General features: G+C 45.3%; 1 protein-coding gene across 1 annotated transcript in view; it reads left to right on the top strand.

Moving 5' to 3' along the window:
- Positions 1–23,887, top strand: part of LOC143925628 (serine protease 33-like) — a 58,204-nt gene that overhangs the window by 18,120 nt on the left and 16,197 nt on the right. The window contains exons 3-4 of the mRNA XM_077450095.1: positions 17,260–17,461; positions 19,487–19,758. Coding sequence (XP_077306221.1) covers positions 17,260–17,461; positions 19,487–19,758 — 474 coding nt within the window. The remainder of the gene's footprint in view (positions 1–17,259; positions 17,462–19,486; positions 19,759–23,887) is intronic.

Genomic DNA, 23,887 nt, shown 5'->3' with positions numbered 1-23,887 from the left:
GCAGGATGCCCTCCGGGGGCCAGCTTAGGGGCAGCACACCGACTGAATCACACCGCAGAGCTCCGCCTGCACAGAGCGCTTCCTCTGTGCGTTATTCTAAAAGTTCTTTGGTGTGGGCCTTTTTTGAGACGAGTGCATCAGATCGCACCGCTGCTATTTGCAACATATGTCTCAAGCGTATCTCACGTGGCCAAAACATCAGCCGCTTGGGCACCACATGCTTGACCAGACATATGTTGACCTGCCATGCAGCTCATTGGCAAGCATACCTCAAAGACCCACACCAAAGAACAAAGCGGACCTCTCCTTGCTCCTCATCAGCTGGCATCTCCAACCCCACTAGACCTTCAGTCCTCTCTGAAACCTGCTCTGAGAGGAATGAAGGTGTAGAATTAGGTGTGTCACAGCCAAGTGCTTCCGGGAACTCTGCTAGTGGTACATCCACGTCTGATTATAGCAGGCAAATGTCCCTGCCCCAGCTGCTGGACCGGCGGAAGAAATTTACTCCCAGCCATCCACATGCCCAGCGGTTGAATGCTAGCTTGGCTAAATTGCTAGCACTTCAACTGCTGCCTTTTCAGTTGGTAGACTCGGCCCCCTTCCGTGAGTTTGTACAATGTGCAGTTCCTCAGTGGCAGGTCCCCAAACGCCACTTTTTCTCACGGAAGGCGATTCCGGCTCTCTACCGGCATGTGGAAGGCAATGTCCTTGCCTCGCTGGACAGGGCGGTCAGCGGTAAGGTGCATATTACCACTGACTCATGGTCCATCAGGCATGGACAGGGACGTTACCTGTCTTTCACGGCCCATTGGGTCACTCTTCTGGCTGCTGGGAAGGATGCAGGACAAGGTGCAGTAGTGTTGGAGGTTGTTCCGCCACCACGCCTCCAAAATGCTACTATTGGTTGTGACACACCTCTCTCCTCCACCCCCTCCTCTTCTTCTTCCTCCATGGCCTCTTCCAGTGCTCTGTCCTCAGAACCAGCAGTGCTCCGTAGGCGTTGCAGGGGCTACGCAAGTACGCAGGCAAAACGATGCCATGCCATGCTTGCGCTGGTTTGTTTGGGGGACAGGAGCCACACTGGGGCGGATGTTTTGTCAGCTCTGCAGGGGCAGGCCGAGAGGTGGTTGACGCCACGTCAGCTTAAGCCAGGAATGGTGGTTTGCGACATTGGCACCAACCTCCTCTCCGTCCTTCCGACAGGGACAACTAACCCATGTGCCCTGTGTAGCTCACGTCCTTAACCTGGTGGTGCAGCGGTTCTTGGGCAGGTACCCCGGCTTACAGGATGTCCTGAAACAGGCCAGGAGAGTCTGTGTGCATTTCCGCCGATCATTTAATGCCTGTGCTCGGCTGGCTGAGCTCCAAAAGGAGTTGAACCTGCCCAAGAACCGCCTTATATGTGACATGCCCACCAGATGGAACTCAACATTGGCCATGCTGCAGCGGCTGCACATGCAGCAGAGGGCCATCAATGAGTACCTGTGCGACTACGCCACCAGGACAGGGTCAGGGGAGCTTGTTTTTTTCTCACCACGCCAGTGGGGCATGATCAGGGATGCATGCACTGTCCTGTCACCGTTTGAGGAGGCCACAAGGATAGTGAGCAGTGACAGTGCATGCATCAGTGACACTGTACCTCTTGTCGACCTCTTGGAGCACACGCTGCGTGGAATAATGGACAGGGCACTTGAGGCAGAACAGAGGCAGGAAGAGGAGGACTTCCTTGCCTCTCAAGGCCCCCTTTATCCAGACAGTGTTCCTGCTGTGCCACCCATCACACAGGAAGAGGGTGAGGAGGAGGAAGAGGAGGAGGAGGATGATTGTGTCAGCATGGAGGTGGAGGCTGGCACTCAGCATCAGCATCAGCAGCAGCAGTCTTATAGGGATGATTTACAGTCCCAAGAAACACGTGGACTTGTACGTGGCTGGGAGGAGGTAGCTGTGGATCATGTTGTCCTTAGTGACCCAGAGGACTCCGGACCGAATGCCTCAGCTAACCTACGTTGCATGGCCTCCCTGATCCTGCAAAGCCTGCGGAAGGATCCTCGTATTCTTCGGATCAAGGAGAGGGACCATTACTGGCTGGCCACTCTCCTTGATCCACGGTACAAGGGTAAGGTTGCCGACCTTATCTTGCCATCGCAGAGGGAGCAGAGGATGAGACATCTCCGGGAGGCCTTGCAGAAAGCTCTGTGCAACGCGTTCCCAGAGACTGGGAGGTTACAAACTCCTGGTCCTGGACAACGTGTTGCTGAGGCATCAGTCAGAAGGAGCGGTGCAGAAGGTGGCCGTCTGACTGATGCTTTCAGACAATTTTTTAGTCCGCAGCCCCAAGGTATGATTGGTTCCAGCACCCATCGCCAGCGTCTAATTTACATGGTGCAGGAAAACCTAGGGGCAAGGTCAGACTTGGACACCTTTCCCACTGAAAATCCTCTGGCTTACTGGGTCTTGAGGATGGATCACTGGCCAGAGCTTGCACAGTATGCAATTGAGCTACTGGCCTGTCCTGCATCCAGCGTTCTTTCAGAACGCACCTTCAGTGCTGCTGGTGGCTTCGTTACCGATCACAGGGTGCGCCTGTCCACCGAATCAGTTGATCGACTGACCTTCATCAAGATGAATCAGTCTTGGATCACCCACAGCTACCAAGCACCTGAAGCTGATGTAACCGAATAATTTTTTTTGAAATACCACATCCCTTCAAGACTGCCTATGCTGATGCTGAGTGACTGTCCTGTTATGTTGATTGTCTATCCTCTTCCTCCTCCGCTGATATGTTGGAAGAACATTTTTGGTTCTGGGTGATGCCAGCAGCCCAATTTTTCTGCCCCTGTTTAACAGGGGCGTTTAAGTACAATTTTTGATGCAATGCTTTGCAGCAGGGCTAATTCCTGCAATAAAACTAGAGTATATGGCAGAGGTTGCAGTGTGATGGCACCAGTGCCTAAGGCCCAATTTTTCTGCCCCTGTTTAACAGGGGCGTTTAAGTACAATTTTTGATGCAATGCTTTGCAGCAGGGCTAATTCCTGCAATAAAACTAGAGTATATGGCAGAGGTTGCAGTGTGATGGCACCAGTGCCTAAGGCCCAATTTTTCTGCCCCTGTTTAACAGGGACATGTAATTACAATTCTTGATATAATATTTCACAGGAGGGCCCCTTCCTGTGCCCACCCAGAGTAACGGTGAGGACTTATAGTGTTGTGGCACCAGCACCACAACCACCAAAGGTCAATTTTTCTACCACTGTTCAACAATGGCATGTAATTACAATTCTTGATATAATCGTTCACAGCAGGGCGCTTCAGTGCCCACCAAGAGTCACTTTGAGGGCTTACAATGTTGTGGCAAAACCAACACCTTGTTCCGCCATTTCTGCAGAGCATATAGGGCAGGCTGCTACTTTCAAACATCCAATTTACAAACATCTCCTACTTGCAAACGGAAGGAGACAACAGCAAGTGAGATGAAAAAAGATGGACGACAAAACAAATTATACAGGGGTGATAACCCTTCCCTATGTTTTCCAAAAAGCTTAAAAATAGTTTTTTTGACTGGAGCTACACTTTAAAAATGTACCAGTTGAAAATTACAAACAGATTCAACTTAACACAACAAACCTACACAGTCCCTGTCTTGTTTGCACCGCCTGTATACTGCTGTTCTGAGTATATAGGGCCTGGGGGCCACACGCATTTCCTTTTTTTTAATATGGGTACGGGGTTCCCCTTAATATGCGTACGAAACCCAAAGGGGCTGGTAATGGGCAGGGAGGGCTACCCATGCCATTTTTCTGAATGATTTTCAACCATATTGCAGGAACCAGATATAACATTGAAACCGCAAGCAGTTTTAAATGGTGTTATTTCCGTTTAATGTCATTTTGTGCAGGGACTGTTCTAAACACGGGAAACACGTGGCACTTCACAGGCATACTACAGACACCCCCCAGGCACCATATTTAAAGGAATATTTCATATTTTTTTTTTCACTTTAATCGTCATTAAAATCAGTGCTCCCGCCAAAACGGCCGCTTTTAAAACTTTCTTTTGCATTGACCCATGTCCCCTGAGACAGGAGTCAGGTCCCCAAACCCTTTTTAGGACAGTATCTTGCATATCAGCCGTTAAAATTAGCACTTTCCATTTCGAACGTTCGAGTCCCATAGACTTCAATGGGGTTCTTACGTTCGTTACGAACGCGGGGTCCATTCGAAAGTTCTGGTGCGAACCGAACCAGGGGGTGTTCGGCTCATCCCTACACACGGTCGGACTTTGCTGCATCGGACTTTTGTTGCCAGAAAGTTTGTCCATTCACACAGCCAACAAAAGTCAGATGAAAACAGAAAAAGTTTGTCCGATGGAGCGTACACACGGTTGGATGTTGCTCCAAAACAGCTAATTTGCATGTTTGTTGTCAAAAAGTCCGACCGTGTGTACGGGCCTTAAGATACCACAGCAATACATCAACGAGGGTTGAACCCAGAATGCCATTACATGAAACTACCAGTAATTCATACTGAACATTTACATTTTAATTAATTATTTTTTATTGCTAGTATTTGATTGCCTTTGTGTACTGTCCATATATTTTTTTTCTTTCCATAAATAAAGTAAAATATTTTTACTTTATTGCTAATGGTCTTTGATCGTTCCATAAACCTCAGGAGCAATTTAGCCCTTTTGCTACCAGAGAAAAAAAAAATTTCATTCCACAAAATCTTTACTGAAATAAAAACAGGTACCAAGGCCATTAATTTACTACCAAGGCCATTAATTTACACCACTGGCTTACGTCCCGAAATCAGAAGGGATTCTTCCTGTCCCTGGATGCGGAGAAGGCATTTGACAGGCTTGCCTGGGACTATCTGGAGGCGGTACTTCGTCACCTGGGATTACTTGAAAAAATGATCAATCTTATCATGTCCCTTTATTCAGTCCCGACTGCTAGCATAAGAGTTAATGGCCGCCTGTCAAATGCCTTCCCCATCCGCAACGGAACGAGACAGGGCTGTCCGCTTTCCCCCATCTTATTTATCCTGACACTAGAACCCCTGCTCAGACGTATTCAGACAAACGAAAATATTAAAGGAATCTCTGTGGCTGGGCGTACCCATAAATTAGCCGCATTTGCAGACGACATCCTGCTTTTCCTCAGTGACCCTTTAGTAACGATCCCAAATCTACTAAAAGATTTCGAAACCTTCGGCCGTATCTCCAATCTCAAGATAAACTTCTCCAAGTCTAGCGCTCTGAACGTCACATTGCCTGATGTGTTAGTCTCCCAATGCCAAAGCTCATTCCCGTTCTCCTGGCAAAGAGAAGCTATAACATACCTGGGGATACAGCTTCCCACGCGCCTTAACGATCTCTTCGCTAGAAACTTTCTCCCCCTCTCTAGAACCATTGCCGAAGACTTACGGAAATGGGACAAATCCCACTTCTCGTGGTTTGGTCGTGCAGCAATTCTCAAAATGAATGTTCTCCCACGAGTTCTCTATCTTTTACAAACTATCCCCATCCAACTACCGCCCTCCTTCTTTCGACTCATTAAACGCCTAGCTACCCAATTTCTGTGGAAACACAAGAGCCCTAGGATCAGCTACTCCCAGCTCACGCTCCCCAAGAACGCAGGTGGAATCGGCCTCCCTGACCTCAAAAATTATTACTTGTCCTGCCATATGGTTAGAATAGTGGACTGGTCCACCCGCTTAGGGGATAAGGACTGGGTCCACATAGATGACTCGCTCTCTGCCATACCCATCAAAAACGCCCCGTGGATCCCCTCAGCCAGCGTTTCCGAAATGTCTAAAGACCACCCCCTTGTAAGTGCTACTCTGACTAGCTTCAGGGAAGCGTGCCGTAAATTCAAGATATCCTCCACCCTGAGTCCTCTCACACCCATCCGACTCAACCCAGCCTTCCCCCCGGGAATGTCTAACAACTTTCTCAAAGAGTGCTGGGTGCACCAGGAAGTCCAGGTCCACCACTTTTTTAGCAATGGGGATCTGCTGGAATGTAGCGCCCTCCCTTCCAAGGATGACTGCCCCCCCTGCCCTATGTGGACATACTTCCAAATTCGCCACTTCCTTAGATCGGAAAACGCAGATGGCAACTTGTCTAGGCGATTAACAGTATTTGAAAGTCTCTGCTCCCAAAACACTCCTCAACGACACTTAATCTCTATAATCTATTCCCTATTCTTTCAGTCCGCCTCTCCGAAGGACTGGAAAGCTTGTCAGGCCTGGGAAAAAGATTTGCAAATAGACCTCTCTGACGACGACTGGGATAGGATTTTGATTTACACACACAAAGGCTCGCTGAACGTCCACACTCAGGAAAATAACTTCAAACTTCTATCTAGATGGTACAGGTCGCCTGAACTGTTGCATAAATTCAATCTTGACGTCCCTAACAAATGTTGGAGATGCTTAAACGATGGGGGATCGCTCTTGCATATATGGTGGACGTGTCCCAAAATCCAAACATTTTGGACACGAGTTCATAGGATAGCTAGCACCATCACCAGTAGCACGATAGAATATACACCGGCTTGCATGCTTCTCCATCACTCCTCTGCCCCCACACGCCTTTACTTGAAATCACTGACTCTACATCTCCTTAACGCCGCCAAGCTCTGCATCCCTATCCATTGGGGCTCCCCCCACGTCCCCTCCATTAATGATTGGCTAAACAAAGTAGCAAAAATAGCAGAAATGGAGGAGCTCATCCACATTGCCCGTGACTCCCCACAGAAGTTTGCACGGACCTGGGATAAGTGGACACAGTTTCGGGATTATGGCTGCCTTTTTTCTTTGGACAACTCTCCTTATTGAGTACATTTCCAATCAACCCTTGTGTGTTTTGCCACATGACCTGGCGCTGGCCCAAGTAGGGCTAGTCCTCTTGTTTTTAGTTTTCCCTTGCTTTTCTGCGAGTCTCCCTCATTAGAAAGGAACCCAAGCGGACGATCGTATACACCTATACAACGACGCTTGTTTCCCCCCCTTTTTTTTTTTTTTTTTTTGTGGAGGAGCCCGGAGAGACGACATCCCTTCCCCCCCCCGCCCCTTCCCATCCCCCTGTCCCCCCCATACCTGCCCCTTTCACTTTTTCCCACATCTCCTGAAATCCCACTGACTCCCCCCCGGTGGGAAGTTAGCTCAGACACAGATGACCATGTTCATGGCCCGACTGACTGGTTCCAGTCAACTGCTTACCCATTTGTTTTGACCCCACGTACCGTATTATCGCCCGACAGTTTTATCATTCCCCCCTTGCCCTCATCCATCGCCACGTTCCCTCAGGGACGTGACTACACCCGCAAACGATGGCAAACCCTGACAGTGTCCACTTTGAACTGTTTACGCTACAATCCCCGACCACCCGCAAGGGGTCCTACCAGGTAAACCTGCTCGATCCTTTAGCTTATGATTGATACTGCTCACGGTATAAATCGCATTATATAATAAGAGGGGTTTGTAACCAATTGCAGTTCATGTTGTTATCTGTGTTCTTATTTTGCACTATGGTTTTCTTTCCTTTTGTATGGATACATTGTGTATCGACTGTTCTTGTACTATTGGAAACTTCAATAAATTATTTTTGGAAAAAAAAAAAAAAACAGGTACTTATACTGCACAGGGCTATGAAAAAAGTATTTGGCTCCTGACTGATTTTTTTTTTGCATAGTTGTCACACTTAAATGATTCAGCTCTTTCACACTTTGAATGACAATTCCGCGGTCATGCAACACTGTACCCATATGAAACCTTTATCTTTTTTTTTCACACAAATAGAGCTTTCTTTTGGTGTTTTTTCATAACGTAATGAATCACCACTGTTTTAAAAAAAAAAATAATAATTTGCTAAATAAATGAAAAAAGACCAAACATTTAATTTAAATACATTTTCATAGTTTGTTATAAAATTTTGCAAACAGGTAATTTTTCTCCTTCACTGGTATGTGATGGGCACTGATAGGCTGTACTGATGGGCACTGATGAGGCGACACTGGTGGGCACTGTTGAGGAAGCACAGATGAGGCTGCACTGATAGGTGGCACTGATGGGCACTGATAAGTGACACCGATGAGGAGGCACTAATGGGCACTAATAGGCTGTACTGATGGGCACTGATAGGCTGTACTGATGGACACTGATGAGGCAACACTGGTGTGCGCTGTTGAGGAGGCAAAGATGTGGCTGCACTGATTTTTTATGTGTAGGCACTGCTATTACTGTATTTTTTTTTTTACACTTTTTTTTTCTTTTTGGTTTACTAAACTTTATTTTTTATCAAATAGGGCAAAAGAAAAGGAGGTAGGGACAGTTGCTGAAGCTGTATTCCTACAAAAAAAAGGGGGGGGAGGAGCAGTGAACTATCTTGGTACTAATAAACATGAATGAGCTTTAAATAAAAGTTATTATTTATTATATATAAAACACACATAATACAAAAGTCAAAGCATAAAAAACAGAAAAGGAAAGTTGATACAGTATGCATATACTTGTAGACTTCCAGGTGAATTCCTGGTTATGGAACTTTCTCACAGATTATATAATCCTCTACCAGTTTCGCGATCAAAGGACCGCTTCTTCAGGAGGATAAATCTATATGATAAATTATATGTCAGCCACTTGCCCATCAAATGCAGACACTTGTGCCCATCAAACGCAGCCATTGTGCCCTTTAAATGCAGCCACTTGCCCATAAAATGCAGCCACCTATGCCCATAAAATGCAGCCACCTATGCCCATCAAATACAGCCACCTGTGCCCATCATATGCAGCCACCTGTGCCCATGAAATGCAGCTACTTGTGCCCATGAAATGCAGCTACTTGTGCCCATTAAATGCAGCCACTTGCCCATTAAATGCAGCCACCTATGCCCATCAAACGCAGCCACCTGTGCCCATCAAACGCAGCCACCTGTGCCCATCAAACGCAGCCACTTGTGCCCATCATATGCAGCCACCTGTGCCCATCATACGCAGCCACCTGTGCCCATCAAATGCAGCCAATTGTGCCCATAAAATGCAGCCATCTGTGCCCATCATATGCAGCCCTTTGAAGTGGTCCTTTGATCGCAAAACTGGTAGAGGATCATATAATCTGTGAGAATGTTCCAAAACCAGAAATTCACCGGGAAGCCTACTAGTATATGTGCAGTATACTGTATCGACTTTCTTTTTCTGTTTTTATGCTTTGACTTTTTGTAATATGTGTGTTTTATATGTAATAAATAATAACTTTTATTAGAAGCTAATTTGTGTTTATTAGTACCGAGATAGTCCACTCCCCCCTCCCCCTTTTTGTAGGAAGACGACCGCAGCAACTGTCCCTACCTCCTTTTCTTTTGCATTTAATTATTGGATGATGGTAGTTTTATTTTGCCTACGTATAAGGGTTTAACTTTAAGGCCAACTCACAATCTTTTCTTTATCTAATAGGGGACAAAAAGTCTGCTACGTGATACTATTTTGCTGTCAGGTTCTTTCTAATGAGATGTCTCATTAATGGCCGACAAAGACTGGCTACGATGTGAAGCTTGTCACGGAGTCAGATTTAAATACCGAGCTGTCAAATGGTCAATTTACAAATGATAATACTGAGTAAACACAGGGACATGAGACACCGAGTGACTCACCGAGTCAGATAACAATGATCTGCAGATCCCTGGTAACCGGTGACATTGATTAGGCTTGGTTCACACTAGTAGAAAAAATAGAAAAAATCTGCCCTTAGTAAAAAAAAAAAAAAAAAAAAAAAAAAAAAAAAAACAATAAAAAAATCAGCAGCTGAAAACCATAACCAAGATACTGGGCACAAAGAAAATAAAAGAAATAAAGTGCAGCGCTTGGCCACTAAATGTGAAAAATTGTGCAAAAAATATAAATCAGAAAAAAGCTGTGAAACCAAATACACAAATATTGTGAAAAATTTGGTGAAAAAAATCTTATTAAACTCAAGTGTCAATGAGATAATTAAAAACAAACAAATTGTGAATTCAAATGTCCATATGTAAATGAATACAAAAAATATAAGTAATGTCCAAAGTATATATAAAATAGAAGTAGCTAAAACTTGTTCAATCAATGAAATAGTACTTGACCACGTGGACCCGTCACCTCTAAACACCACTAATAGATGGAGGCTTACCAGATCCCCAGTGACCCCCCCCCCTGTTAGGGGAGGTCAAACTGCGCAGATTCAATCACAAATCACATAGACGCCCCAATATCCAGATGTCGGAGATTGTCCCTATCTTTTGGATGTCCTGTGATCTTCGGATTCGCATGGATGCTCTCAGCACATCTCCAAACGACGTATCACCAGAAACAAAATGCAAAATGTGTGATATAGTTTCAACAAGATTTATTTAAGCCGAATAATCAAGCGCTTAAACGACTCCACCAAGTCATAAGAAAAAAGGATACAAATACCGTTTTAAAAAAAAACGAACTAAAATGTTAGCAAAGTTAAACAAAATGAAAAAACTCATCAACGTAAGTTTGTAGTGCGATCGCAAATGCACAATGGGCGTGAGAGTGGCTACCCAAAGGTTCACACTAGTGCAGTGCATTTTTTTTTCCTGCCATACCCCAAACTTTTATTAAAAGAAAAGTTTCTTGCTGTACAGATTACAAAACCAAAAAAAGAACAAAAATAATCACGAAATAAGTTTTTACTAATTTATCTAGCTTCTTACGAAATTGCCCTAGCAGGACGAAAGAGGGTAAGAGAGCGTGCTCTGGCACCATGCCAACCTAGAGCACCACGTTCCTGGGCACCGCTAGGGTGAAGGGCAGTGCTACCGTGGACACCAAGGCAGGACGACATCTTGCCAATAAAAGTTAATTTGAGTACATTGAGGAAGGGCGGCAAACTCACATTATATAATATCATGGTGACTGCAAAACACAGAGGAGTCTTTTCTGCAGACCAGAATGTACAGGAGGGCAAGTCCCAGCTGTCTGTAAGTTCCCAGAAAATAAGATGAGGGTGCCAAAGTGGCCCTCAATGGGGGGGGGGGGGACGGGAGAAGGGGCAATCCAAGGTCGGGGGGGGGGGGCGGGAGAAGGGGCAATCCAAGGTCTTCTCTAGGCTGGAGAAGCAAAGCCATTGATAAAGGTGAACTGGAGGACCTCCTATGGGAGTACCAGGGTCCTGGTAAATCTCTCTTTTTTGCGCTCTGGAAAATTGTGACTCTTCTAGGAATCTCACTCTCTTCTGTGGGGTGGAGGAGTGGGGGGGGGGGGGGGGCATTTCTCCGCTGGCAAATAACTCAGGGAACAAGAATCCCTTAGTAAGTCAGTGGGTTTACGTGGACTGCGAGACCTCCTCCTCCCGGGGCGAGGGTCCCTTCTTGCTGCCAAATGTATTTGCTAATTTATAAGATGAGGAAGAGGACGAGGATGATGAGATGTCTGAGCCAGATGAATAGTTCAATGAAGATGAGGAGGAAGATGATGAGGAGGATGAGATAGAAGAACTGGAGCTTTAGGCACAGGAACCTCTTTCAGTTTCTTGGGTTCTGCTGGTGCTGGGATAGGGACCCTTTGTGCACACTGGTTCTGACTGTGAAGCTGAAGGACTCTTATAGGATCTCTCCAGCCTCTTCTGCTGCGTCGGAGACATCAGACTTGGTCTATCTTCTTCTGAGGACCCATTAGAGTTATTTTGACTTGGTGAATGGGAGGCCATCTCTCCATCCAAGCTGACCACAGCAGCACAAGTTGTGTTCTGATTCTACTTTTTGGTTTTCCACAATCGTTGATTCTATTTCAGAATTGTCGTCTTCACGTCTGGAAGATGGAGGAGTATCTGGAGCATCATTTTCTTTCAGAAGCCTTGGAGGAGACCTGCTACATTCATCTAGAGCTAACTGGGGATAAGTAGAAGAACTCCAGCTTGCTGTAGAAGATTCTCCCTTGCTAGCAGTAAGTGCTTGGTCTTGGATGATTGGTTCTCCCAGCACTGGGCTTTTTGGCAACCTCACAGCATGCTTCTCCAACTGTGGAGGACACAGCAACTTGTGCAGTGCAAGTTTTATACGATTTTCAATGTGATTTTGTAGTGCAGCTGCAGTGCAACTTGGTGTATTTTTTATATGTTTTTTTTTAATGTATGTTACTAGCGCGATCTATCGCTGATGTCAGCCAGCTGGGAGTCATTGATTGCTAAGGAGCCAGTGGGGGATGAATTTTCATGCAGACATGGATTTTTAAACAAACAAAAAAAAAATGCCTGAGGTCCCCCTCAAAATCTATAACAGGCCCCTTATCTGAGCATGCAGGCCAAGAAAGGAAGGGATGAGTGAGCTTACCCCCACCACTAGATACACAAAGGGATTTGTTCACCCAGTGACAACACAGGGTGACCCTGCCCCTTTGTCTACTTAGTGGTGGGCGGAAGTGGCACTGTCATTAGGCGAGTGTCAATTGATGGAGCGTGACCTTTGCAAACTTTCTGACAGCTCGGGTTCAGACATATTTTAGAATGACAATACAACTACCCAGACACCAGACTGCAGCAAAGTAACCAAGTATCTTTACTTTAAAGTTCCTAAAGGGGTTGTAAAGGCAGAAGATTTTTTATCTTAACGCATTATATGCATTAAGATAAAAATCTTTCTGTGTGCAGCAGCCCCCCTCAGCCCCCTAATACTTCCCTGAGGTCCATCTAGTTCCAGCAATGTCCATTAATGTCTCAGCCAACTAAGATTCTCCTTCCTGATTGGCTCACCCTGCTGTCAATAAAAGTCAGGAGAAAGAGGGAATGGGGCCGGGTCAGGGATCCATGTCTGAACTGACACAGGGAGCTATGAATCAGCTCGGGTGCCCCCATAGAAAGTTGCTTGCTGTGGAAGCACTGAACAGGAAGGAGGGGCCAGGAGCACAGAAGAGAGACTCAAGAAGAGGAGGATCTAGGCTGCTCTGTGCAAATCCAGTGCAACAGGAGGAGGTAAGTATAACATGTTTGTTATATTTATAGGGAAAAAAAATGAGCCTTTACAATCACTAAGCACATAGAACAATAATGTCTTAGGGAAATATTATTTAAGTATAAAACTCTTACTCTTAGCAAATACAATATATGATAAGTATGCAATGCATAAAGAATTTCAGTGAATTAAATGAACACAACTAGTAGAATCTAAAAAAGCCTATGACTGCAGGTATAAAGGAGAATGATGTTTTATTCGAGACTGCTCCCTTTAACCTCTGACGTCAGGGGCTCAAACTATATGACACAATTATGAAATAACAGATTACCAAGAATATAACACTTAATTTATGAGAAGAGTTCCCCTAATTGTGGGCAGATATTGTGCACAAAGCCCATTAAGAGTGTGTGTGTGGGGGGGGGAGGGGGTGGAGAAGTTCTTGTAGTGTCAATGTTCTGTCATTTCCGCTAGCTTAACTAGGACCCAGAGAGATTCCTGTACAAGAAAATCCAGTACTGCAAATAGCATGTGCTCCTTGTTAGGCTTTAGTGAAGGGAGATGGAGTGAAGGTGTCTGCATGCAGTGTCCTTAGGGGGTATATAGAGAGTAAGCTTCTGCCCGCCCACCAATCCTGATGATGTTAAGCGGGGCATTGCTAGGTGGCAAAATGACCACGGGCTTCAGCCCAAAGTCCAAGAACCGGGGGGGTCGTGTTGTATGTGGAGCATTTTTTTTGGGCTGGGCGTTGGGGTTGTGTGACTTACCAGTGACCATCAATGCTAACCACTGAAGACACCTGCCTGACACCGACCATTACACTGACCTGCCTGACCTACATACACTGACCTGCCTGACCTACATACACTGACCAGTGACCTGCCTGACCTACACACACTGACCTACATACACTGACAATGACATACATACACACACTGTCTGACCTTCTACCTCAGCTCAGCCGTGGTGTGCAGGCAGTCAGTCACTCATCACTGGTCCTGCAGAAGGCGGGACCTGCTATGGCACTCGGCCGCACTCGGCCACTTTCGGCTACTATGGCACTTGGCCACTTTCGGCCTCACTCGGCCACTTTCAGCCGATATGTCACTCGGCCGCACTCAGCCACTTTCGGCCGCACTCACGATCAGATCAGTCCCGGCTCACGGGGCTAACAATGGAATGCAGCATTCACTAGACTCGTGGCATTTCGGGGTCACATTCGGGGGTTCAGCCCCCCCCAGCCACCCACTCCCAATGCCCCTGATGTTAAGCTTGAGGGAATAGGAGGCCCGGGCCTGGTTCCTGAAGAGAATCTGAGACCAGTGTGGGGCACCTTATCGCCTACCTTGTAACGCTGGATGTGCTGATGGAGACAAGGGTGACCTCCAACTATCACTCAGCCTACCAGATGCTGGCAATGATGGATGCATCCACACACCCATTGGAGGCTTTCCACACTGCCTAGGCCATGACACTGGTTCATATCCCTTTGGCCACCTAGCTCCCTACTCGCAGCTGTAGGCCATGGTCCCAAGAGACCAGCTCCTCCCCAGACCAGGCTATATATCTCTTCACCGAGCATTCTGCTCTTCCTCCTAGCCGTCTGGAACTTATAGTCTGCAACAGTCTGCCTCAAATGAAAATCCTGGCTCCTCTGACTACTTGTCCCATTATCCTTCACTCTCATTTGGGATCTCTGCTCGCTCTTTCTTCAGGAGAAGATGACACAGTGTCCAAACTGAGCAGTAGAGGGGAACAGACTCCCTGCAACTGATGTTATAAAATGTCCCACGATGACTTGTGGGAAACAGCCTAAGTAGGACAGTTATACAGCCTAAGTAGGAATCATCATCTTATTTCACTTTTATACCTTACTGTATTTATTGCATCATGTTTCCATTCCAAATTTAAATTAATTTTCAAATTCTAATTTATTTTCAGATTCAAATTCAGATAATTCTTTTCATTACAATTTATTTTGGATTCCTTGAAATTCGTTATATTTTGTTATTCTGAGATTCAGATGTATCTAAATTTCTGAATCACAATGGTGTGTCAAGATTTTGATTTGTGGACTTTATGGACTATGATTTTTGCACTACTTTGGGGATTGCAGATGCTTCATTTATCGATTTAATCATTTTGATTTTAAGATACAGTCCAACAAATTTTGTATTGTTTTCGACAACATAATGTGCAGGTCCTCCTCCTCCTCCTCCTCTTCAGATCTTCTCCTGGTGTTGGGCAGTTTTTAATTTTGCAGGCATGACAACATCAGCACCCCTCTCTGCTGTGGTGATGCACTTCATTCATAAAATTTGCCTCAGTCTTCCAGATAGATTGATGCTGGATGTCAATTACCGTATTTTTCGGACCATAAGACGCACCTAGGTTTTAGAGGTTGAAAAAAGGAAAAAAAAATATTCTGAGCCAAATGGTGTACTAAAATATTTTCCAGTGCCCATGAAATGCAGAGTGACCATTACCATAGAAATGCAGAGTGACACCATTACCATAGAAATGCAGATTGGCCATTGGCTTACCTGATGTTATCCCAGCGGCCTGCCTATTCCTATTGTCCTCAGTCCGCCATTCTCCTCCTCCCCAGCCATTCCTGGGCTCCCTGAGGGACAGCTGGCATTTCTCCCTCCTCCATCAGGCCCACAGTGGCCTGTTTTCTGTGTCGTCCAGTGACCGACACCCACGGGGGTTTGGATGTCTGTCCCCGCTCTCTCTTCCGGTGGTGGCGGCGGGGGGCAATGCGAGCGATGGCAGGGGGGGGGCGGTGCCAACAGCGGCGGGAGGGGCGATGCATTTGGTATATTCGCAACATAAGATGCAGGGACATTTTCCCCCATATTTCTGGGGGAAAAAAAGTGTGTCTTATGGTCCGAAAAATACGGTAAGTAAGAAGATTGAGAACAGGACCAAAACAATTACTGAGAGGCGTGACACAAGAGATGTGGTGTGCATTTCAGCTATTTTGTATTTTAAACTCTGCCTGGGGGACATTAAAAAGAAATAAAATAAAAGTTGGTTGGGTTTGGTGTTGAATATAAAGTATCTCACAAAAGTGAGTACACCCCTCACATTTTTGTAAATATTTTATTCTAACTTTTCATGTGACTACACTGAAGAAATGACACTTGTCTACAATGTAAAGTAGTGAGTGTACAGCTTGTATAACAGTGTAAATTTGCTGTCCCCTCAAAATAACTCAACAAACAGCCATTAATGTTTAAACTGCTGGCAACAAAAGTGAGTACACCCCTAAGTAAAAATGTAAAAATTGGGCCCAAAGTGTCAATATTCAACTATATTCGGATGAGACCAAGGTAAACTTATCTTGTTCACATGGTGTCAAGCATGTGTGGCAGCAACCAGGTGAGGAGTACAAAGAGAAGTGTGTTTTGCCTACAGTGAAGCATGGTGGTGGGAGTGTCATGATCTGGGGCCTCATCAGTGCTGCCGGCACTGGGGAGCTACAGAACATTGAGGGAACCATGAATGCCAACATGTACTGTGACATACTGAAGCAGAGCATGATCCCTTTCCTTCGGTGACTGGGCCGCAGGGCAGTATTCCAACATGATAACGACCCCAAGCACACCTCCAAGACCACCACGGCTTTGCTAAAGAAGCTGAAGGTAAAGGTAAGGAACTGGCCAAGCATGTCTCCAGACCTAAACCCTACTGAGCATCTGTGGGGCATCCTCAAACAGAAGGTGGAGGAGCGCAAAGTCTCTAACATCCACCAGCTCCGTGATGTCGTCATTGGAGGAGGGGAAGAGGACCCCAGTGGCAACCTGTAATGCTCTGGTGAACTCCATACCCAAGAGTGTTAAGGCAGTGCTGGAAAATAATGGTGGCCACACAAAATATTGACACTTTGGGCAAAATTTGGACATTTTCACTTAGGGGTGTACTTACTTTTGTTGCCAGCGGTTTAGACATTAATGGCTGTGTGTTGAGTTATTTCGAGGGGACAGAAAATTTACACTGTTATACAAGCTGTACACTCACTACTTTACATTGTAACAAAGTGTCATTTCTTCAGTGTTGTCACATGAAAAGATAGAAGAAAAGATTTACAAAAATGTGAGGGGTGTACTCACTTCTGTGAGATACTGTGTGTGTCTGAAATTTGTGTCATCAAAATCTCTTACATTGAATCAATCCTGAAGATTTGTATCCCCTGAAATATAACTTACCAATACATACTGTTTTATTTTTCCGTGTATTATGTATGTATATATTTTATTATGGAAGCTAGGCATATTCAAACTTTATTTTTTTTTGCTTGTGGCAGCCGGCAAGGCTTTCGGTGCTGCAGATTCGGTGTGCGGTTCCCCCTCGGTGTCCAGTCGGATAGTTAGCGGTACAAATTCGATGGATGGAGCATGGCCCTGGCAGGTTGCTGTTTTAGCTGAAACAGTAAATGGACACACTTTATGTGGAGGCTCCCTGATCTCACCGGAATGGGTTATGACGGCAGCACATTGCATCCACCGGTGAGTATAACATGGTAAACTAATTTTTCCATCAGGCACCAATCATTCTGCTTTTGGAAAAATCTTTCTAAAAATCAGTCATGTACATGTTTATTGATCCAATGTTCTGTCAAGTGTGCCTAATTGATCATCACTGATTGGTTTACGTCGCCAAAAAGCCCCTGTATGAGTGCTAATATCGGGCCCTTCATTCCGCTTCTGAGTCCATATGCTTATTCATTGTGGTTAGATAAAGGGGAAAAGCTGCCTATACAATACCCTAAACTCATAGTCTACCACTTGGATATTAGGAACACACATGGGGGGCAATGAACAATGCATCCACAACCAACCCCCCCCCCAGGTCGGTTGGGTCACCCGCAGTGCTCTGCGCCCCGAGACCACCCTTTTTTTAAGGCTATTAGAACTTCTGGTTATAATCACGTGTACAAAAAACACATGTAGATTAGGGGCCGGATGCATTGATAGGGGGGACGGCACCCCTGCAACGAACACCATGCAATGCACTGAGTGCTGCACAGTGCATTTTCCGCCCTGATTGGGCAAAGCCTGGTTGTTAGGGAGCAGGGCCGGGAAGCCGTCCTTAACAACCGATGAGTCATCAGCTGTCAATGGATTTCCCTGCTGACAGTTGAATAAAAAAACAAAGCGCTGTCACGTGATGACGGAAGAGGGTGGTGACGTAGCCGGGAGGCCCTACCCCCTGCCTACAGAACAACTGTCAAAGTGGGCATACAGCGAGTAGCATCCCAGGAGGCAGAGCATTTTTAATTTTTTTTTGTGGGTCGGCGGGCAGCGTGATTGACGATGGATAGACATCGAGGGACACTATTTTTTTTTTTTTTAATAAAGGACTTGTCAAAAACTGTTTCTCGTGGCTTTTACTTTTTGACACTTTTTTGGTAAATGGGTATGGGTACAATGTGGGGCAGGATCTGGGGGCCCCCTTGTTAAAGGGGGCTACCAGATTCCGATAAGCCCCCCGACAACCAGGGTTGCCGGGAAGAGGCTCTTGTCCTCATCAACATAGGGACAAGGTACTTTGGAGCGGGGGCAAAGCACCCACCCCCCTCCCAAGTTGAGAGCATGTGGCCTTGTATCGTTCAGGAGGGGGGGGGGGTGTCGTTCGCTGGTCCCCACCACTTTCCTGCCCTGCCTGGCTGCATGCTCGGATAAAGGTCTGGTATGAATTTTTGGGGGACTCCACGGCCTTTTTTTTTATTTTGGCATGGGGTTCCCCTTAGAATCCATACCAGACCCGAAGGGACTGGTATGGACTGGGAGGGGCTTGACCAAATGCCATTTCTGTTATTTTTCAATAACTGGGTGCCAGCAATTGTAACCACGAGTCATTCTTTTTTCTTCAGCATGTTTTATGCATGCTATAGATGTCCCAATTTACAGGCAGATTAAGGGAACACCACTGCCCCCCCCCCCAGCACTAGGCATAATTAAAATCACTGCTTTTGAAAAAACAATTGTTTTAAAGGAAAGAATATATTATCGATACATGTCCCCCAGGGCAGTACCCAGACCCCCATACTGCTTTTATGGCCAATTACTTGCATATAAGCCTTCAAAATGGGCACGTTTGATTTTTCCTGTTCGGCTCCCATAGACTTCAATGGGGTATGCTGTTCGGCTTAGAAAATTTCCCCTGTTTGGGAGTTCTGCTGCGAAACGAACAGAGGGGGGTGTTCGGCCCATCTCTATTCATTTGTGTGTATCACCTGAGGCCAATCACTTCAATGGGTATATGTAAGTTTTTACAACCACTTTTTATATCTGTTTTTTTGACCTTTTTAAACATTTTAGGTCTCACATGTATACATACAATTACATTCCACTTCCAAGTCTTCGATAGAGATTACTGCGACTTAGCATCACAGTAAACTCTGATGATCCTGCCTAAGTTCATACCATCGGGCTTCTGTACATACAGTCCATTCATAGAGAACAAATAATGAACAAGTTGTATTTCATTCAACTCATTTATACATGTTATGTTCTGTTTTATTTCTGCAGTCCTATCCGGGTATCGAATTATAAAGTATATTTGGGCATGTACCAGCTGAATGTGATCAGCTCTCATACAGTTCTTGCCAATGTAAGCTCTATCATTGTCAATAATAATTATATAACCATTGGAGGCCGTGGAGACATTGCCCTGGTACGACTGGCCACAGCCGTCAACTATACTGAGTTCATCATGCCAATCTGTCTGCCATCTTCCACCACCACCTTCCCCTGTGGTACGGAGTGCTGGGTGACCGGCTGGGGTGCAAGATATTCTGGAGGTGAGTCCATGCAATGATAAACAAAAGTGGCTTCACTCATTTTTCAATACAAGTGAGCCAGACCTGTTTCTTACACAAAATACATCATGTTAATTAACTATGGGCAAATCTATCTGGGTTATATTTGCAAGTGGTTTCTCGAGTCCTGCCTTAAATCCATCAAACCTAAACTTAGCATCCTATTGAAGTCTATAGTGGGAGGGTAAATCTTGACTCTAAATACTAAAATCTGGCTATAATCCAAGTTAATAGGCAAGCTATTTTCAAAAACAGACATGGAGAGGCAAACAAGACCGTAGTAGATATTTAATGAAGCAAAAAAAAAAGAATACCATACTGCGGGGAGAGGGTCCTTTTAATGCAACTTTAAGGGGGATATAAAAGAAAACATCATTTTTTTTTTCAAATTAAAGCTTGGGAGTAGTGATGGGTTTCAGGTTTGGGTTTAACATAAGACCGACAAGAACCAAAGACATTTGCAGTTAATGAACTAATCCGGCCATTTGCTACAATAGCGACCAATCCCCACATTGCAATTCCTTACCTCTCAACTGTGGTCATGTGGCTTGAAAGGGCCAATAATAAGGGTTTTCATATGGTTCAGCCCCTTCCTATAAAATGCAAGGTTCCCAGCAGCCATTTGTCAGTGCATGTTGGAGAGACCTGGAATAGATAGGGAATACTGACCGAGTGTTTGCAGAAAGATATAGTTGCCGTTTTACTACACATGCTGAACTGCGCTACACCCAGTTCTATATTGTGCCACGTTAAAGTGAATTGCATTACATAGTGTGTACCTCAAATTGCTACATTGCTGTCAGTTAGGCCGCGTACACACGGGCGGACTGTTCGCCCAACTTTGTCCGCTGAACAGGGTTTGCGCGGACAGTCCGCTCGTGTGTGGGGCTTCAGCGGACAGTTTCAGCGGACAGTTGGACGAACAAGGTTTTTCGGAAATTCCGAAAAACTGTCCGCTGAAACCTTGTTTCAGCGAACAGTCCGCTCGTGTGTAGGCTTGTTCGACAAACTAAGTCCCGCGCATGCTCAGAACGGATTTCCACGTCGGAAAGTTGCATTGAAGTGTATTGTACGTCGAAATTTTCGTCCCGTCGTACGTGTCGAAACGTCATCGCGCACGGTTTCAGCAAACTGTTCGTTCGTCGTGTGTGGGCTTGTCCGCCCATGCTAAGTTTGAGCGGACTGTCCGCCCAAACTGTTGGACGGACAAAGTTGGGCGAACAGTCCGCGCGTGTGTACGCGGCCTTACAGTGTGGTGGACTGCATATTATTGTGTACCCCCTCTGCATAGATCCAACATTATTTTCTAGGACTAACATTTTGTGTATACCAACAACTTCAGTTGCTGTTTAGCTGCTTGGCCCCCTTGCAGTTTCCTTTTTTCTTTTTTGGTATCTTATTGTTTTTTTTTTCACATTTTCATGTCTTTTTTACTTGCAGTTAGGCTAGGTTTTTGGTTTAAGGATTTAGGGTTGGGATTTAGTGATTTGGGTTTTATTTTCTCAAGAGTGGTATATTTTATTCTGATATAATTTTACTAAATTTTTTTTTTTTTTTGGTTTCAAAAAAGGGTTTATTGAAGTTAAGAACAGTACAGGAATAAAGAAAAGGTTGACAAAATGCCCCAACTGGGGACGGTACAGCAAGCATTTCACTACTACATACAGATAGTGTATCCCTTGAGGGAGGGCATTAAAACAAGCATGAGCCTTTACACTTTGAGCCGGGGCTGAGAGACTCTATACACAAGTCATAGGTGTTGTTGAATGAAAGGGAGGAGCTGATGAAATCTGGTCCTAATCCACACCCTAATCAGTCCGCACACCCCAAATGGGATCCTGCTGTGCACGGATTGATCGGGCGATGAACACCCAGGAAGAGCAAGGCATATGGATCCAGTCGAGCCAGTCCCCTGATCTGGCTGTTCGACCCCCGTGGGGGCAAGCAGCCTGTGGTGACTCTGATATCAACAACCATCCAATAGTCAGGGGTATATGAGGCACCCAAGCAGGGGCATGACCTCCAAAACTTGCAAAAGCCAAACTATGAAACCAGGCTATCATTTTACTGGCCTGTTCAGGCTGTACCATTGAAAGGTTGGGGGATAGTTTATAACTGAGCCTGAGGAAAGATGATAGTGGAAGAGAGAGAAGGAGAAGAGGGAGAATAAGAGGAGCGAAGTGGAGTAAGAGAGGGAGGGGAGGAAGGGAAGGGAGGTGTAGGAACCCTCACGGAGCAGAGGGGGATCTGAAGAGATCCCAAACTCAAAAGGAGTTACTAACATGCCTACTTGTTAGGGGAGTGAAGGGATTCCTATATGCTTAACTCAGGGCTCCCAGATGAGTCTGAATTTTTCAGAAGTGTCCAGAATAGTGTTTGAAATCTTCTCCTGTGACATTATCCAAGAAATCTTGTGTTTGGCCTGGCGAAAGGAAACCGAGGGAGACTTCCAGAAGTGGGCCAGAGTAATCTTGGCCCCCAGGAGAATAAAGAGGATGAGAGAACAGGTCAATTTGGGCACCTTTGGGATTTTGTTATTAAGGAGGGCTATGGTAGGGTCTTGTTTCACCGTGTGGTTTTGCGGATGAGATTAAATATTATGTTCCAGTACCCTCTCGGGCATTCCCATAGGGTATGGAGGAGAGAACCTATAAGGCTACATCCTCTGAAGCAGAGGGGAGAGGACTACGGGTAGAATTTGATAAGGCGGGTGGGAACTAGAAACCAGCGGGAGATAACCTTGAGGTCTGCTTCCACGAGGGAAGTGTTCAGGATATCCTTGTATGATCGGGGAAGTTAGTGTGCCAGGTATCCAGGTCCCATTCAACAGAATGGGACCTGGACACCTAGCGCTGAATAGATAAGGGAGATTCCTCCCCTAACGCCCATGGCCGAGGAACACCAGAGTTCATAATGAGTGAACGAGTGACCGATAGTGGGTTGGCCACGCTTTTCCAGAAGGTTTCAGACAAGCACATGTCCAATTTAGACAAGCAGTATTTGAGTGAGATGGGGCTGTTGTTATTAAAATATTGCCCTATTCTGTAGAGGCCTTTGTTGAGCCACCATCCAAAAGCCTTGATATTTAGACCTGGGGGAAATTGGGGATTGTGGAAGATGTGTGAAAGAGGGTGCTAAGGTGAGACCAGGGGAGTTTTTTTATGTAGAGTGTCACATAAGGCCATTGAATGGGATAGTGTGAGTGCTAGGATCAGGGGTCTTTCTTTATGTGGTCTCCAGACCAAGTAGTCTAAGGTGTGATTGGGGGTTGCCTGTCTTTATATGTCCATCCAATCCGGTTTTGGGTCTTTAGAATAGATGGCCGAGAATTGGCAAAGTTGTGCAGCTTGATAATACCACCATATGTTAGGAAGACGCAGTAAGTTTTTTTTTTTCATGTTCAGTAGTGTGAACTTGTTTTAACACAGAAAAAACTGCCTTTTTTTTAGAAACATATCACTGCATAATAGTGCAGTATAGTTTAGTGCACCCAAATCACCACATTGTTAATTTCCCTAATATCATAGTTGCTAAAAAGGTTAGGTAACCCCCTGTATTCATAATGTCAGGCAGGTCTAAAGGGAGATGCAAAGGTAATGCATGTGTGCTAGAAGGGGCGATCAGGTTCTGCACCTGCAAATTAAAAGATTGCTCCAAAATCACATGATTCACTCTATAAAGTGTGGACCACAAAGACTATTGGATGTTCATGCCTGGCCACTGGATTGAACACAGTACTTTCTCATTTTTATTTCTCAATAAAACCTGCTTGGTCTTTCCATCTGAATGTGCAGTCTAGTAGAATACTTTACATACTGTGCATCAAGTCTGTACAATATTTCTGTCTGTTTTCTGTTAAATAATGTATTCTAATTTCAACGTATTGATAGAAACAAGCCTTATGCATCTCTCTAAAGGTTAGCTTACTATACCTGCTAACAATACTGTGCACTGAGTCTGTACAATATTTGTGTCTGTTCCTAGTGAAATATTACCCTCTAATTTTGATTTCTAGATTAAAATATGCTTTGTCTCATCCTCTTAAACTACAGCCTACTAAAGCTGCTTACATAGTATGCATGGTTCTTTATAATACATCTGGTTATTGTCT

This window comes from Lithobates pipiens, unplaced genomic scaffold (genome assembly GCF_037356315.1).
Source record: "Lithobates pipiens isolate NorthernLeopardFrog02 unplaced genomic scaffold, aLitPip1_a1.2 Scaffold_22, whole genome shotgun sequence".
NCBI lineage: Eukaryota > Metazoa > Chordata > Amphibia > Anura > Ranidae > Lithobates > Lithobates pipiens.
The sequence above is the reverse complement of the archived record's forward strand: the minus strand, read 5'-3'. Positions and strand labels throughout refer to the sequence as shown.